The sequence below is a fragment of the Pecten maximus genome, chromosome 3, assembly GCF_902652985.1.
Source record: "Pecten maximus chromosome 3, xPecMax1.1, whole genome shotgun sequence".
NCBI classification, from domain to species: domain Eukaryota; kingdom Metazoa; phylum Mollusca; class Bivalvia; order Pectinida; family Pectinidae; genus Pecten; species Pecten maximus.
The window spans coordinates 43287719-43307591 of NC_047017.1; the positions used below are offsets into that span (position 1 = coordinate 43287719).

Below are 19873 nucleotides of genomic sequence, written 5' to 3' on the forward strand. Positions count from 1 at the left end.
CAGGCATGCACACGTACATTATATGTATATGTGACATGCTTGCCCGAGGATTACATTGAGCTTCACTACGGATCTAGACATCTGATTGTCAATGTATCCTTGTCCTTCCCGATGTTCAGCTTTGTCCTTCGGCGATCTGTTGGTGTTTTATGCTTTTGTTTTTTGAAAATATGAATTTTAATAACATTCACTGCATACATTTATCAAAATGTTGTTATGATACAATGAAATCAGAAATATTAAACATGCTAGACTTTTGTATATAATGTTAAGGTCAAGACTGGCCGGGCCACACGAACTGTAACTAATGAAGGACGAGCGTGTAGAGTAGTGTAGAGATTTCCTCTTAAGATGTAGGCTGGAAATGCAAGTTGTGTTTAAGTCGAAGATCAACTTTGAAATATTTATTGAGTCAAATGTCAACATATGGGATTAAATTGGTAGAAAACTATGTCAGAACTACCTCCAAAGTTCCACAATACTCAACGTTACTATACCTAGGCCAGTACACCTGGACAGTGGACACAGAGTGTGTCTTTACATTGTCATGGGTCCACCTTCAAGGTGTCGCGGATCAAATATACGTAAAACTGTCTGTAGTATCACAAGGAAAATGATAGATTGGTGAATGCATGTTAGATGTAGAGCAACATTGTGTTATAAAGGAAAGGTTAACAATGAGAGGAAGAGTTTCGGGTAATACACATAGACATTCATTTGCCGAACAAGTGTCGGCCCAAAGGCTATTGACATAGTGAAACGAAGGGAAGTAACTTTGATAGAACAGCCGATGACCACCGTATATAGGGCGCGGTTATAAAAGGTCACACAAGATATTAGTCGATTTGATTTTTCAATACAAACTGAGAGTCAGACAAAGGACAGAGGGAAAACTGAGATAAACTGCATCTTCGTCAGTGAGGCTGTGGGCCTAAAGTGTTAATACATAACAAATACATGTACGTACATACCGAGGATTTGTTTGTTTTTGTTTAACGTCCTATTCACAGCCAGTGTCATTTAAGGACGTGCCGGGTTTTGGAGGTGGAGGAAAGCCGGAGTACCCGAGAGAAAAACCACCGGCCTACGGTCAGTACCTGGCAACATACCGAGGAAGCAACTGAGGAAACTAGAAATGTCAAATATCGATGGAGAAGGTATAACAGCCCAATGATTCAATAATACACTTCACTAATGTTTCAACATTGGACTTCAACAGGTTGATATTTTAAGCCCTGCCACTACTATTCAAATGAATTAACGTGGCATGCAGAATACTACAAACTACGATGACTACGTACAGTTGTACATTCAAATGGTAAAGTGTCTACAACCCGCAATCTCAAAGGATTGTTCAAAAGACAACAAGATTGAAGTTTAAAGGCTAGCAAGTACATAATTTATTTGACTAGATTTCTCTAATGTTCCCCATGTGAAGGACTTCAAATTGCATAGTCAAGATCTCAAATGTTGGACAGTTCCTGTTACATAATTTTGCAATATTATATAGAATTCACCCATATCAACTTACATGTTGCCAGGATTGGCCTCATGTCTCAATCCAGTTCTTGGCAGGACAAAAGCCATGGATCGTAGCATAGGAATATCTCACCTCATAATCCGAGCTACATGGACTGGTCATCATGCTATCCGGAATGGCAAAATCTATCAATAAAAGTGCAATTTATGGACATGAGGATATTAATTAACTCACGGTCTGTCATTTAACGATATATATCTTCGCTGGGCATGAAGAAATCAACAAAAACATGCTACTATGGTTAGCTTAAGTTGGATCTGGATATGATCTATAATGTATTGTCAACACCTTAGTAAAGTTGATTCATTCAGCCATCCGTGGCCAGTAATATTCTATAGTGAAAGTTGTTCTAAAATATCCTGTTTGTTACGTTGTATGTTGGGAGTTCTGGATACAGAAACAAAACTCGTCTTGGCGTGCCATGTGCTCTTTATTGTGTAACCCCAAAACATATGACGTAATACGCACGTACACAAATACGTAACTATGACTAACATAACATCTCCCTTTCTCAGGCTGTTGCTTTAAACACTGTAAAGAAATACTCTAACACTATCAACTATATCAAAACAGCGAACTAGAAATGACTAGGAACAAAGTGTTATGAACACATTTATAAAAGTTAACACAGTTCATGTTCTGAATCAGAACTATGAGCGTCTCTTACAATAAACACAGTATGTAAACATAGACTCTATGTACAGCTACAAGTTCATCCTATGTAACTACTCTACCTGAAGTAGAACTAGTATTGCATGTACTCTGAACTTGAACAGTGTCTTTAGGACTAACGTTAAGTATCTCTGGAGATTTTGGAATGTCTGAAGTTTCTACAGTCGGAGTAGGACTGTTCAAAGCCTCATCTTGCTCTGGCACCAACATGGGTGCTGACACCAGGTGGCGTCTGTTACTCCTGACCTATTGTCCGGTAGGTGTCTCTACAACGTAGGACCTAGCATTAACGACCGACGCGCGCGTTACTGAGGATGTCACAGTCCCACCGAATCCTGCGCCTGGCCCTCATACCCATACCGTCTGACCTGGTTGTAGTTTAGGTAAGGATCTGGCCTGATGGGAAATGTCAAAGTTCTCCTTTTGCATCGCTCGTTCCCGAGTCTCCCTTTCGCAGATCTTAGCCAAGTCTGGCCATAGAGTAAGGTTTTGAGGGTTTTCGGGGAGAGTTGTACGCAACCTCCTACCTATCAAAAGTTCTGCTGGACTATATCCGCACTTTAGATGTATTGCGCGATAGGCTAGTAAAGCCTGATATGGATCGTTTGCTTTCCTTATCGCACGTTTGATAGTCTGCACTGCGCGTTCCGCCTCACCATTACCTTGAGGGTAATATGGACTGCTAGTCTCATGGCAGAATCCATATTCCTTTGCGAATTTCACAAACACTTCACTCGTATATTGCGGACCATTATCCGACACTACAGTCTCGGGTATTCCGTGCCTTGCAAATATTGACTGCATATGGTTCACGATTGCCTGGGATGTTGTTGATTTCAACAAGGCAATTTCAATATACAGTGTATCTCGAAAAGTAATCGACAACGAGCAAGTAGTTCGCGTTCTTTATTTGGAATAGATCAGTGCCAACCTTCTGCCAAGGTCGTTTTGGAAAGTCAGTTGGTCTCAAGGGTTCAGCATGGTCAGTTTTCTGTTTGACACATACTGTACAGTTTCTCACAATGTCCTCGATCTCGTGATTGATTCTTGGCCACCATACAGAATTTCGCGCACGTTCACGACATTTTACGATGCCCTGATGGCCCTCGTGTATCCTCTGAAGCATTTCCGCTCTCAGACGGTTTCCACGCATCAACAATCCCTGGCATAGAGATAACTCCTCTCGAACTTGCCAATACGGTCGCGTCGCGATGTTTGTAGATGGTTGTTCGAACCCTGGCAAGCCATCGTGACAATATTTCACGATTACACTTAACACGCTGTCTTCGTGAACTGCTCTACGTAGCTCCTCCAAACGCTTTTCACTGGCTGGTAATGATTTTATAACACTGTCAACAAAGGCCTCAACATCATTCTGAAACTCTTCTTCCTCTACTGTCGTACTTTGCAGTGGTGCTCTCGAAAGAGTGTCGGCAGTGTACAGAAACTTTCCGGGAACATGGTTTACTTCGTATTGGTATCGCGCCAGCCTCATTCTGAAACGCTGGATCCTTGGTGGCAAATCTGACATTGTTTTTGATCCCAGAAGAGATACGAAGGGTTTGTGGTCAGTCTCTATTTGGAATGTCACCCCAATAATGAAATCGGCGAATTTTTCACATGCCCATTTGACAGCTTTCTCTACTTGGGCATAACGCTGTTCTGTACTGCTCATTGCTCTTGATGCATACACAACATGTTTCCATTTGTCTCCACTTCCTTCAGGGCATTGAAGAAGGACTGCACCTAATCCAAATGATGATGCGGCGGCAGAGATCTTGGTACAAGCCTTTGGGTCACATAAGGCTAACAATGGTGTAGAACTGAGTTCCTTCTTGATACGGTCAAATGCCTGTATCTGTGGATCTTCCCAAATCCACGAGCTTTCCTTCTGGAGTAGATCTCGAATAGGCTTACTATGCTCTGCGAGATTGGGAGTAAATCTTCCAATTTGGTTTACCATACCTAAGAACCGTCGTAACTCTGGTACATTGGTTGGAGCTTGGAAGTTGACAATGGCCTCAACCTTTTTGGGGTCAGGTTGGATTCCTGAGGCATCAATCACATGACCAACAAAGATAATTCTGTCCTTTGAAAACTGACACTTATCGCTGTTGAGAGTGATTCCGGCTTCAACAAGTCTCCTTAGTACAATCTGGAGTCTCACATCATGCTCTTCCTGAGTTTCTCCGAAAATCAATATATCATCCATTTGGCACAGTGCCCCTGGTAGCCCTGTGAGTAGTGCCTGCATGCGTTTCTGGAAATACTCGGATGCTGACGTGATTCCGAATGGCAGTCTGTTGAAACAGTATCGTCCAAATGGCGTTATGAATGTTGTTAGTAATCTCGATGACTGCGCGAGTGGTGCTTGCCAGAACCCACTGTTAGCATCAAGTTTTGAGAACACCTTTGCACCAGTCAACTTGTGTAGGGTATCTTCTGTACTGGGTAGTTGGTGATTTTCCCTTCTCACAGACTTATTGAGTTGAGTCAAGTCCACACACAGTCTCACAGTGTTGTTTTTCTTTGGAACCACAACTAAGCCCGCACACCAGTCTGTTGGTTCATCAACAGGCGATATAACACCCATTTTCCCCATCCTTTTTAGCTCTGCCTCCACTTTGTCCAAAAGCGGTAGTGGTATACGTCTAGGTGTTGACACTGCAACTGGTTTGCAGTCACTTCTAAGCTTTATCTCATTTTCTCCGCTTAGTTTTCCAAGTCCCTTAAAAAGTGTAGGGTATTTCGCGACATATTCTTCTGACTGGACAGAAGCTACATGTTTCACCATATCAAGCTTCTCAATAGCTGGTCTCCCTAGTAATGGCTTGCTTAACCCTCTGACGACATAAATCTCTGTCGAGGTCTTGGACTTCTCCGATTTCAGTTCTCCAATGAACTTACCTGCGACATTTAGACGAGTCTTTCCAAGCCCTATCAGTATGCGGTCTGACATCATTAACTTCAATGTTCCTAACTTTTGAAAAGTATTTTCTGGTATGGCGGTGACATCAGCACCTGTGTCAACTTCTCCAAGGTTAAGTTGACCTTCCATGGCTCACTGTTGTCCGAACTGTCAATGGCCCCTTTATGATATATTGACAGCCGTCCGACAAAGATATCAGATGCACCCTTTGCATTTTGACAGAGTAAATCCTAGGGACAGGTCGATAGGTTTTCCCTCTGATTGGTATTTCGTTCAGTGGACGTATTTGTCCTTAATTTAATACGACAGTTCAATTTGATACATAATTGTACATACCGGGTAATGATTATGGTTTTATAGTACTATCATCATCTGTTAACCGAATCCAGTAGTGTCAGTTATTGGCCTGATCTTTGTTCTTTCCTTTATGGGCTGTCGTGGACAATGTCTAATTTTGTTGTTGATGTAACACTGTTTTCTCCTGTTGAACTTTTTAATTAAGCAATTTAATTTTCTATTGATTACTTAATATAAAATGATGAATAGGTTTCGAGCTACAGGCCTTTTTGAACAGCTATTGTAATTTTTTGTCTGGGACCAGTATCATCAATATTCCTTAACTTATATATCCCACGGGAAAATCCTTACACAATTTAAAGCTGTTTCTATAATGCTTTCCTATGGAAATTTTAAGTTAAAATACTCTCTTAAGTTAAGGAACCTTGATTAAGCCACGGCCTGGTGGGGTGCACAACAACCTGAGATCATTTGATAGTTTAGATGTTGTAAATGTCTCAGAAGGCCCAGGAATACCATTCGGTAAAATGACACCATTTTCTGTTCATTCATAATTATCGAGCCTATATTACCAGGGCAGATATTTATGGGGTTGCTTGTAGATATGTTTAATTGTTCTTTGTCACAGCCTCGGTTCTCAGTAGATTTATATGGCAGGTAGCGTCAATGAAGCAGAAGACGCATATCCTTCCTGACTACCTGGTCGTATTCTCGTACATTTTCAATGGTCTGCACATTAATCTGTACTTTGTCAAAGCTCTGTCTTCGTTTGTCAATTCTGAGTTACACTTCTGCCCTAGTATATACACGAAGGATACTTAGATCCTTCCAAGGTCTGAGATCATTTCTGCTTCGGTTGCCTTTAGTATACATATTCCGTTGTTTAACAACACCGGTTTCCCGATTGTTATAGATGATTTTATCATTAACATTTGTATGATTGATCTCGTAGTGACCTTATATAGGTAGTATGTCAGTCAGGGTTTTTATCAGGGTGAGGTCTTACTTTTGACAGTGGTAGCATATTCGCGTTCTCCTCACGTTCGCCTCACGTTCTCCTAACTTTTTATTGTTTTTCATTACACCTCGCTTTCCTATCTCTCTACCGTTTTTATAAGGATATCTCTTTACAATGTAAGAGGGATGTACTTTTTAAGCATGTTTTTATCATCACGTTGTCTGCCATGCTTTTTATCAACGTCATTTTTACCTTTCCTGAAGATTTACATTATAATGTCTCTCAATATCTAGATTCGTAATATCGATTTCATCCATTTGTTTGTTAAAGGGTCTTCAACATGGCTCTAGTATTGCAATAAGATTCATTGTTTTTTTTTCAGTTGATCATTTGATTCCACATAGGAGCAGTCGATATGCATGTACCAACGTTGTCTTAAAATTATTTGGCCTAAATCCCAATCAATTTCCTAGAATGTGTTAGAAAATATTGGCTAATGAATCAGGTGTTCAAGAAGCAGACATGCTTAATATAATACCGACGACAGGTATAATACAGTGTATGGCATTGAGTTAGTTTTTCGCTTGCTGTAGTAATATAAAAAATCGCTCTCCACTCGTTTGTGTCAAAGGAAAATAGCAGGAGTAAAGGCAAACGAGATGGTCACCGAAGCACAGATTGAAAATCAACACACATTTGCCTTCGGTCTGTAAATATTGTTCAAGCCTCTGTGATGACGATGGATTTTTCCCTGCTGATATATTATATTTTTTGTCAAAAGTTTTGAAGTTTACATTTGTTGGTTCGTTTGAGGAATGAATCTAAACGCTGTTTACATTTTAAAATAGGATAGGTCTGTTGGATAGTGATAACCCGGTTACCTCCCCTCCCTCCTACATATGACAAGTCTATCGGATAGTGATAACCCGTTCACCTCCTCCTCCCTGTGGGGTTTTAATTTAAACATGAATTATCATCCAGACGTCAAGATTACAGACGATTCATCAAAATTGTAGGCGATAATAGCAGCGTTTATGTAATAAGATGGAAACTTGCCCGCCATAACAGTGTAAAATCATAACTCGTGGAACATGATTGCTACCTGGAGATTGTTTAAAACTCATCGTTTTGGACACATTGTTCACGACCAAATTATAGGATTCGCACCATGAAATATAATTGTCTTTTCATAACATATTTATAAAATATGATTATTGCGCTATATGCAATCATAGATGATGTAACACACATATGTATGTGTTCATGTAATATTATTTAGATAAATCATCGGGAGCGAAAAAAGATAAATATAAATAAAGTCAATATGAATGCCTCGTGGAAAACACAATAAACTGACTGTGTGGGAGCCCTTTTGTGTAAGATAGAATGGACCACAAGGTAGTATGTCGATGAGATTGACCGTCTTTTGCTTGGATGTAGTTAGTATGCATTCTGTAATTATCAGTAATATGTATCGACAACGCGATAGGTGCTATTGATGTCTGGGACCAATGAACTGGTTAACAATGAGTCTTTGATCCTGACACAAAACATTCTAAAGCTGCAGACAAGATATGTATATCGAAAACTGTTTTCATTACCTTGAGAATTATTCCAAATTCCCATATTTAAGGTATGGTATCAGAGTTGCCCTACTTAAACGTTAGACTCTACACATACATCTGTTTATAAAGTTGGTGGTTTTGTACCTGGTATAGGAACCACATCCATACACAGTTCGATCCATTGTACTTACTGCCATAAACTTATATCGGTGTGCGCTCATTGCTCTCCGTATATAACCTACATGCTTGCCGAGATATAACCCCACAGCTCTGTCAGCCGAGGATGTGGGTACTAGTTCTGATTAGCAAGGCATGGCCTCATCAACTGTAAAATAAACAACAAATCGGTTTCCAAAATCCGAATGCCATAAAAATGATCAGAAAAATAACTAATTTATCAATTAAAATGTCAGGATAGTATCCAGAATAAACACTTGGGTGTAATGCTTCCAATTACTGCAATGGAACAGCTATGTATAACTAAAGTTATAACAGTAACAAAAATACACACAGCGACACCCCGTAAACTGAAATCTATAACAAACAAGATAACCTAAAAGGTGTTTATTTGCTTGAAAACAGCTGCGAAATATAAGACAACTGATTTAGAACAAACTTTTTGATATATCAGGGATAATTAATCAATACGGATATGTGCATACCGTCCAACTGCCATCCCAAACTGATATTTCAAATTTAAAAGTTTGAAATATTTCCAATAGAAATTTACTAAAGTAACAACTGATGCTGAAAATACAATTTTCCTATATGATATATAGTACATGTAAATTTTAACTTTCATCAGGGCAAACGTGATACCCCAGGGTCATTTTAAATCGTAGTCAATTGGACCCATTTTGCCATACCTTACCCCCGGGGTGGTGGTTCATTTAACCAGGATCAAAGTCACCTAACACGCAGGCACGTCTGTAGAACTGGAATCAAAATTTGGTGCACACACACGCGGTATTGTTCGGACACGGAGAAAAAGGATATATCCTACTTTGTATTTTCAAGAAATGAATGATAATACTCTTTTTGCTAACATAACGCAAACATTTCAAAAAAAAAAAAGAAAAAAAAATTCAACAAAATCCATCCCATCAAATGCTTGATATACCTACAATGTTTTTTTGTTTTGTTTTTGTTTTTAATTCAAAAATATCCTTTTTTGACATTTATTATCGTCCTCTCACAAGAGGGCTTTCGCTCATTACACGTTCGCATTTATTATTTTGTTTAAAAAAACATAATTAGTGATATATGCATATATAAATTGTATTACTACTATTCTTATTTTTTGGAAACTACAAATATCCGGCTTATCAGGTCGGCTCATCATATACATCATATGGTTACTTTCCATCTGTTTAATTTTGGAATTCATCAGCAATAAACAATGAAGACATACATAGTATTCTACGTCTTTTTCTTAGCATCAAACTGACATGCTAATATCATCTGAAGAAGAACGGACAGCAAAACGCAGGTGGCTAGACTTCCTTGAAGGAGTATCCTTCATAAAATTGCCACACACTTTGTCCGTCACCTTTATTCTGATTGATAGTGTTTATTTTTTTGTCTGCTTTATGGCGTCCCTCTTAGTATGAGTATGAGGCGGATTTTCAGAAGCTTCCACAAAAAGTCTTTGGCCGTGTGTTTCTGGTTTTCTGCAAGACTGGTATCGCCCCTATCTTTACATTGTCCTGTACCTTATCAAGCGCCATCTGAACACTTCTCCTCGTCAGAGTCCTGGAGTCATCCGTACCTGTGTTGTTTTATCATTTGATGTGGCATTCTATGTGGCCTGGCTGTATGCATTCTCTACAGATCTTATCTTTGGTACAGTATTTTGAAATGTGTCCCTTCCTCAGACGATTTCCACATTTTGAATTGTTATTATCATTTGGTTGGCCTATGTACTTCACTGTATTTCCCTATCTCCATGAGTGAAGAGAGAGGGGATTTGAGGTCTTTGACGATCAATATTATATCACCTGTTTTACAGTTATTGAGAAAACTGTCACCTCTAAGTCTCTCCCTCTACATGTTTACAACTTCACAGATGTAAACTGAAATGGCCATTTTTCTCTGGTCGTCTTCTGTTGGGAGTGGGATGTTTTTAACGCGAACTGCTGTCATATTGTCGTTGTAATCAAATGGGATGTTTGGGTTGGTAGAATAAATTCTAATCGACTTAACCCTGATAGCTGAGTTTTTTAGTAAATCAGATTTCCCCGGATTCTTCGTTGTCTTTGTATATTCTCCACATGCCACGGACTCTTTTCAACCCAACTGAAAATTCGATGGATATTATTTTAGCAATGCTTTTGTATAATTCACCGTGGTTAAGTTGGTATCGAGTTAGTAACTAGCCAGAAATTGGTCAAAATCACACTTTTGTATCACTTTTAGAAAAAATTATAATTAAATAACTTAAGTTGAGTGTTCGCCGGTGTGAGGAAGGATTTTGGCACTGTCCCTTGGCCGAGTCCATAAAAGATCGTAGTCACTAGTCCTGCTTAGCGATTAATATTTTCGGAAGTGAGATGACTGTTGTCAGCATAATGTGACTGGGTGAGGTGTCCTGCTTGGTGTCTTTGGCAGAATGCTTCAGTGAGGCAGCACTATAAAGTCGATACCGATTCTGTGCCATTACAAGGGGACAAACACGAACATAACGCAGCCTCCTTAAACCCTCTCAGACATGTATCTCGCACGTTTATATGCCTGTTGTATCGTACGATATGAAATCAGACGTGTTGATAGCCTGTTGTATTGTACGATATGAAATCAGACGTGTTGATAGCCTGTTGTATCGTACGATATGAAATCAGACGTGTTGATAGCCTGTTGTATTGTACGATATGAAATCAGATGTGTTGATAGCCTGTTGTATTTTACGATATGAAATCTGACGTCTTGATAGCAGGATGTATTTTACGATATGAAATATGATGTGTTGATAGCCTGTTGTATTTTACGATATGAAATCTGACTTGTTGATATGCTTGTTGTATTTACGATATGAAATCAGACGTGTTGATAGCAGGATGTATTTTACGATATGAAATCTGACTTGTTGATAGCCTGTTGTATCGTACAATATGAAATCAGACGTGTTGATAGCCTGTTGTATTGAACGATATGAAATCTGACGTGTTGATAGCCTGTTGTATCGTACGATATGAAATCAGACGTGTTGATAGCCTGTTGTATTGTACGATATGAAATCTGACTTGTTGATATGCTTGTTGTATTTTACGATATGAAATCTGACTTGCTGATATGCTTGTTGTATTTTACGATATGAAATCAGACGGTTTGATAGCAGGTTGTATTGTACGATATGAAATCAGATGTGTTGATAGCCTGTTGTATTTTACGATATGAAATCTGACGTGTTGATAGCAGGTTGTATTGTACGATATGAAATCAGACGGTTTGATAGCCACTTGTATTGTACGATATGAAATCAGATGTGTTGATAGCCTGTTGTATTTTATGATATGAAATCAGACGTGTTGATAGCAGGTTGTATTTTACGATATGAAATCTGACGTGTTGCTAGCCTGTTGTATTGTACGATATGAAATCAGATGTGTTGATAGCCTGTTGTATCGTTCGATATGAAATGAGATGTGTTGATAGCCTGTTGTATTGTACGATATGAAATCAGATATGTTGATAGCCTGTTGTATTGTACGATATGAAATCAGATGTGTTGATAGCCTGTTGTATTTTACGATATGAAATCTGACGTGTTGATAGCAGGTTGTATTGTACGATATGAAATCAGACGGTTTGATAGCCACTTGTATTGTACGATATGAAATCAGATGTGTTGATAGCCTGTTGTATTTTATGATATGAAATCAGACGTGTTGATAGCAGGTTGTATTTTACGATATGAAATCTGACGTGTTGCTAGCCTGTTGTATTGTACGATATGAAATCAGATGTGTTGATAGCCTGTTGTATCGTTCGATATGAAATGAGATGTGTTGATAGCCTGTTGTATTGTACGATATGAAATCAGACGTGTTGATAGCCTGTTGTATTGTACGATATGAAATCAGATGTGTTGATAGCCTGTTGTATTGTACGATATGAAATCAGATGTGTTGATAGCCTGTTGTATTGTACGATATGAAATCAGACGTGTTGATAGCCAGTTGTAGTGTACTATATGAAATCAGACGTGTTGATATACCTGGCGTATTGTACGATATCATCATATTATGATTTTAACAACCATAGTTCTCATGTTGAGGATTAACTACATATGTAACCCCATATTTGACCTACATATCCACAGCCATCATCATCATCATCATCATTTAATCACTACATGATCAATACATCATCATTTCGTCTCTACATCATTATTTCGTTATTATATCGCCATTACATGATAAAACACTACTTCTCTACAACATCATGTCATCACTCCATCGCCATTACATTATTACATCATCATTTCGTCTCTACATCATTATTTCGTTATTATATCGCCATTACATATATGTACATCATTACATCATCAAACACTACTTCTCTACAACATCGTGCCATCACTACATCGCCATTACATCATCCTTTCATAACTACATGTATATCATTATTCCATAATGATATCTCCATTTAATCTCTGCATCATCATTTCATCACAACATCAGTACATTACTATACCTGCAGTATTTCATGACTTTGTAATTACACATATCACTACGTACCTCCACTGTCATAGTCACTACCATCACGTTCAAACAAAGTACTAGTATATATAACGATACCGATATCTCACCCTTACATCAATTATCATCATAACATTGATACATCATTTCAACACTCGTTGTAATCATTGTCATCATGATATTTCAACAAAATGGATCATATTGTATGCTAAAAATACACATGATACACCATACACACTAATTCCTATATAGTATAGGTAGATCTTGCCTATATCATTATGTATGTATCTGAAACTTCATGTTGTTACAGATAAAACAGGTTGTTCTCCTAAAATGACTTCCAAGCCAGGAACCCCTAAAGACAATGACACTTACACACACCCTCGAGTCCTAATGAAGTAACACAAATATTGAACATTGATTTTATCTTGTAAGTCCCCGAAGTTTTGGAAATATTTTGTCTGCGTCCTGTCATTTGTAATTGGAAATCTTGTTGTGTAGATAAGGGTATCCGAGTAGTATTAGGTGTACCTATCAGAACATTTGATCAAACTCTATTATTATTTATAAGATACTTACCGAATGTTTATTTCCCTTGAGATAAAGAATGTGTTATATGCCATGTTAGGAGCAAGAAGAGTTAAACTATTCAGAAAGGATATAACTGTGTTATATGCAAGAAAACAAACCAATACGTTTTTCTAGAACATAAAACATCACTAGGAATATTAGCTAGAGATGTCAGTCAGTGGCGAATGGCAAAATCTACCTATAACTGAAATGGGTAAAATATGTATCTAACACAAGTAACACGTAACCGTGAATGTTTGCTGCACTGTCTTATCCAGACCAAAACCTTCGCTTACTGTTTAAACGAGCACTAAGACAATCGATTTACGACGTAATCACGTGGAGGAGGAAGACGACACTTACCGGAATAATTGACAGTAAATTAATCATTGTATTGTAGATATAACTCTATGTCGACTGCTATTAGATTAAAAGGCAAACACACGACACAGCTTTAGCTAACGTCAAATGATGAGTTACTCCGAATGATCCTATCAAAATCCTATCTCTTTTAAACAGTTTGTGCACCTTGTACACGGGGAATCCTATACATCACCCTTTCTTAAGTCATTTCACAAGCTATCTTTTCTTATACACAGATTTTGTATAGAGATTCGACAGAAATAGCGGAAATTCTTAATCTCGGAGAACTTCAAAATATTCAAGGAAGACCGCCGAAGTGAGTGTTCCGAAAACACTTCTACATAAACCAACAGCGATACAGTGCTCCAGCCATTCAGACCTTTAGCTTTGTTCAAGAAGGCTTCGAAGCAAATTAAGATCACATATGCCTAAAGATACTCTAAAATATACTTAGATATCTCAACATGTGCAACCATCTAATTATTTGATACAATATATTCATGTACTAGTGCCATCAACACTTCTTGCTGTGAAGAAGGGGGCAATTTTCACAGCCGAAAAACTTTGGTGTATTGAGCATAGATACTTAGATCTTAATAGACAGGTGGTACGGATTATATATGTGGTAGTCATAATCGTTTGTGTTGTATGCTGTAAATTTCCGAGGGGTTTAATGTCATGATTTGGATAGGTAAACTTTACGGAAGGGGGTTATTTCCGCGGGGGTTTTAATTTTGTAATTTCGATAGGTATAATTTCCGCTGGAATCAATTTCGTGATTTCGATACGTAAACTTTACGGTGGGGGTTATTTCCGCGGGGATCAATTTTGTGATTTCGATATGTGACGTACGGATGGTGGTTATTTTGAAAGGAAAGCATAACGGATGGGGTTTATTTCCCTCATTTTTCTTTTCACACTTGTTCTATAAGTATCAGATTCATCACAGAACAATACACACGAATAACCTTCGTGTATTTGACGAAAATTCGCCACTAGCGTAAATTAACACGTTTACAGTGTCAGACTACTAATAATCCTAGAGCGGTTTACATGGTATTCAAATCCATAAATTGTTAATTCATAGATATGCTGCTGCGATATAGTACTTTGCAACTTACCCACAAGATATTTATACTGTTTTGAATATAGAGGAATAATAAGTAATTCAAAATTTCAGGATAGATTAAGTATCCGAATATATCACATTTAGAAACTTGGTGGTCAGTACGTATGGGCGATTCCTTATATTAAGGTTACTCTTGAAAAATAAACACTGTTTTTGGCAGTCCATTTTACCCAAAATATTGATCCAAAAACTAGTATATTACAAAAGTGTATGTACTGTCTTAATTAGATTCAGAGGACGCTGGCGCATGATGTTCTGTGTACGCTTATCTTCACTTTTAAAATGACTTTGACCTATACTAACTTAAACAATACTGCGCCAGATCTTTCGCGTGCTTACATAACCTGAACTTTACAAATATAGTGTAAGGTGACTGACAGGAAACGGTCGTATGGAGCGTTACGTCATACAAATCAAATTAATGTCATGTGTATTAAAAAAACCCTTAAAAAACCCATTGTCCTAAGGAAGACATACCAACATACTTGTGATAGACATTTATCAAGAATTATAATAGTACTTTGTATCCAAACAAATAAGATTTTTTCATAATCACGTTTTTCTTTGTAGCGCTTTAAAATCCCAAATGTTTGCAGTTGAACAAATAAATCACGTGGAAAACCAGTTCATTGTAAGGTCAAACGTACATGACGCGATCTAATTAGACCAGAAATGTTTATTAATGACACGTGATTTTCATTATTAGGTCTTTCATCTGTTACACATTAACGGAACATCAAAAATTCAAGAAATATCCCCCACAAGAAGGAGTTTAATATACCGACGAGTCTCCTCCCAAACACTAAAGTCCAGGTGCGTGTCAAACAAGGGCGGAAGTTTTCTGTAATTCCCGTTTCCGGCATTTCTAAAATCTACTTTAGTGGGAAATGAAATATAGCCTAAACATACACAGGTATCCTAAGTATATAACATTCCTACAGACACCATACCTGAAATAGATACAATAGGTAACCTATTACACAGGTATCCTAAGTATATAACATTCCTACATACACCATACCTGATATAGATACAATAGGTAACCTATTACACAGGTATCCTAAGTATATAACATTCCTACATACACCATACCTGATATAGATACAATAGGTAACCCATTACACAGGTATCCTAAGTATATAACAATAGGTAACCCATTACACAGGTATCCTAAGTATATAACAATAGGTAACCCATTACACAGGTATCCTAAGTATATAACAATAGGTAACCCATTACACAGGTATCCTAAGTATATAACAATAGGTAACCCATTACACAGGTATCCTAAGTATATAACAATAGGTAACCCATTACACAGGTATCCTAAGTATATAACAATAGGTAACCTATTACACAGGTATCCTAAGTATATAACATTCCTACAGACACCATACCTAATATAGCATACAGTAGGTATATATATATATATAATAGCGGGACTCATATACAGATATTGTCTGTTGGTATATAGTATCAGGACTGATTTACAGATATTGTCTGTGGGTATATAGTATATAGTATCAGGACTGATTTACATATATTGTCTGTGGGTATATAGAATCAGGACTGATATACAGATATTGTCTGTTGGTATATATAGTATCAGGACTGATTTACAGATATTGTCTGTGGGTATATAGAATCAGGACTGATATACAGATATTGTCTGTGGGTATATAGTATCAGGACTGATATACAGATATTGTCTGTGGGTATATAGTATCAGGACTGATTTACAGATATTGTCTGTGGGTATATAGTATCAGGACTGGTTTACAGATATTGTCTGTGGGTATATAGTATCAGGACTGATATACAGATATTGTCTGTTGGTGTATAGTATATAGTATCAGGACTGATATACAGATATTGTCTGTGGGTATATAGTATCAGGACTGATGTACAGATATTGTCTGTGGGTATATAGTATCAGGACTGATCTACAGATATTGTCTGTTGGTATATAGTATCAGGACTGATGTACATATATTGTCTGTGGGTATATAGTATCAGGACTGATATACAGATATTGTCTGTGGGTATATAGTATCAGGACTGATATACAGATATTGTCTGTTGGTATATAGTATATAGTATCGGGACTGATATACATATATTGTCTGTTGGTATATAGTATATAGTATCGGGACTGATATACATATATTGTCTGTTGGTGTATAGTATATAGTATCAGGACTGATATACAGATATTGTCTGTGGGTATATAGTATCGGGACTGATTTACAGATATTGTCTGTGGGTATATAGTATCGGGACTGATTTACATATATTGCCTGTTGGTATATAGTATCAGGACTGATTTACATATATTGTCTGTTGGTATATAGTATCAGGACTGATTTACAGATATTGTCTGTGGGTATATAGTATCAGGACTGATATACTGATATTGTCTGTGAGTATATAGTATCGGGACTGATACACAGATATTGTCTGTGGGTATATAGTATATAGTATCAGGACTGATCTACAGATATTGTCTGTGAGTATATAGTATATAGTATCAGGACTGATTTACATATATTGTCTGTGGGTATATAGTATACAGTATCAGGACTGATTTACAGATATTGTCTGTGGGTATATAGTATCAGGACTGATTTACAGATATTGTCTGTGGGTATATAGTATCAGGACTGATTTACAGATATTGTCTGTGGGTATATAGTATCGGGACTGATTTACAGATATTGTCTGTTGGTATATAGTATCAGGACTGATATACTGATATTGTCTGTAGGTATATAGTATCAGGACTGATCTACAGATATTGTATGTGAGTATATAGTATATAGTATCGGGACTGATACACATATATTGTCTGTGGGTATATAGTATATAGTATCGGGACTGATACACATATATTGTCTGTGGGTATATAGTATATAGTATCGGGACTGATACACATATATTGTCTGTGGGTATATAGTATACAGTATCAGGACTGATTTACAGATATTGTCTGTGGGTATATAGTATCAGGACTGATTTACAGATATTGTCTGTGGGTATATAGTATCAGGACTGATTTACAGATATTGTCTGTTAGTATATAGTATCAGGACTGATATACAGATATTGTCTGTGGGTATATAGTATATAGTATCAGGACTGATTTACAGATATTGTCTGTGGGTATATAGTATATAGTATCAGGACTGATCTACATATATTGTCTGTGGGTATATAGTATCAGGACTGATATACAGATATTGTCTGTGGGTATATAGTATATAGTATCAGGACTGATTTACAGATATTGTCTGTGGGTATATAGTATATAGTATCAGGACTGATCTACAGATATTGTTTGTGGGTATATAGTATCAGGACTGATATACAGATATTGTCTGTTGGTATATAGTATCAGGACTGATATACAGATATTGTCTGTGGGTATATAGTATCAGGACTGATTTACAGATATTGTCTGTGGGTTTATAGTATCAGGACTGATATACAGATATTGTCTGTTGGTATATAGTATCAGGACTGATTTACAGATATTGTCTGTGGGTATATAGTATATAGTATCAGGACTGATCTACATATATTGTCTGTGGGTATATAGTATCGGGACTGATACACAGATATTGTCTGTGGGTATATAGTATCAGGACTGATATACAGATATTGTCTGTGGGTATATAGTATATAGTATCAGGACTGATTTACAGATATTGTCTGTGGGTATATAGTATATAGTATCAGGACTGATCTACATATATTGTCTGTGGGTATATAGTATCGGGACTGATACACAGATATTGTCTGTGGGTATATAGTATCAGGACTGATTTACAGATATTGTCTGTGGGTATATAGTATCAGGACTGATCTACATATATTTTCTGTGGGTATATAGTATCGGGACTGATACACAGATATTGTCTGTGGGTATATAGTATCAGGACTGATTTACAGATATTGTCTGTGGGTATATAGTATATAGTATCAGGACTGATCTACATATATTGTCTGTGGGTATATAGTATCGGGACTGATACACAGATATTGTCTGTGGGTATATAGTATCAGGACTGATTTACAGATATTGTCTGTTAGTATATAGTATCAGGACTGATATACAGATATTGTCTGTGGGTATATAGTATCAGGACTGATTTACAGATATTGTCTGTTAGTATATAGTATCAGGACTGATATACAGATATTGTCTGTGGGTATATAGTATATAGTATCAGGACTGATTTACAGATATTGTCTGTGGGTATATAGTATATAGTATCAGGACTGATCTACATATATTGTCTGTGGGTATATAGTATCGGGACTGATATACAGATATTGTCTGTTGGTATATAGTATCAGGACTGATTAACAGATATTGTCTGTGGGTACATAGTATCAGGACTGATCTACAGATATTGTCTGTGGGTACATAGTATCAGGACTGATCTACAGATATTGTCTGTGGGTATATAGTATCAGGACTGATATACAGATATTGTCTGTGGGTATAAAGTTTATAGTATCAGGACTGATCTACAGATATTGTCTGTGGGTATATAGTATCGGGACTGATACACAGATATTGTCTGTGGGTATATAGTATCAGGACTGATATACAGATATTGTCTGTTGGTATATAGTATCGGGACTGATATATAGATATTGTCTGTAGGTATATAGTATCAGGACTGATATACAGATATTGTCTGTGGGTATATAGTATCGTGACTGATCTACAGATATTGTATGTGGGTATATAGTATATAGTATCAGGACTGATACACAGATATTGTCTGTGGGTATATAGTATCAGGACTGATTTACAGATATTGTCTGTGGGTATATAGTATCGAGACTGATATACAGATATTGTCTGTGGGTATATTGTATCGAGACTGATATACAGATATTGTCTGTGGGTATATAGTATCAGGACTGATTTACATATATTGTCTGTTGGTATATTGTATCGAGACTGATATACAGATATTGTATCTGGGTATATAGTAACAGGACTGATATACAGATATTGTCTGTGGGTATATTGTATCGAGACTGATATACAGATATTGTCTGTGGGTATATAGTATCAGGACTGATTTACATATATTGTCTGTTGGTATATAGTATCAGGACTGATATACTGATATTGTCTG

General features: G+C 37.1%; 2 protein-coding genes across 2 annotated transcripts; both read right to left on the bottom strand.

The window, feature by feature from the left end:
• Positions 1–2560: 2560 nt before the first annotated feature.
• LOC117322774 (uncharacterized protein K02A2.6-like) lies at positions 2561–3016 on the bottom strand. Its single transcript, XM_033877713.1, has one exon. It carries the CDS (start codon positions 3014–3016, stop codon positions 2561–2563), a length of 456 nt encoding a protein of 151 aa, XP_033733604.1.
• Positions 3017–3062: 46 nt separating this feature from the next.
• Positions 3063–5270, bottom strand: LOC117322775 (uncharacterized protein K02A2.6-like). Its single transcript, XM_033877714.1, has one exon. It carries the CDS (start codon positions 5268–5270, stop codon positions 3063–3065), a length of 2208 nt encoding a protein of 735 aa, XP_033733605.1.
• Between the last annotated feature and the right edge of the window lie 14603 nt (positions 5271–19873).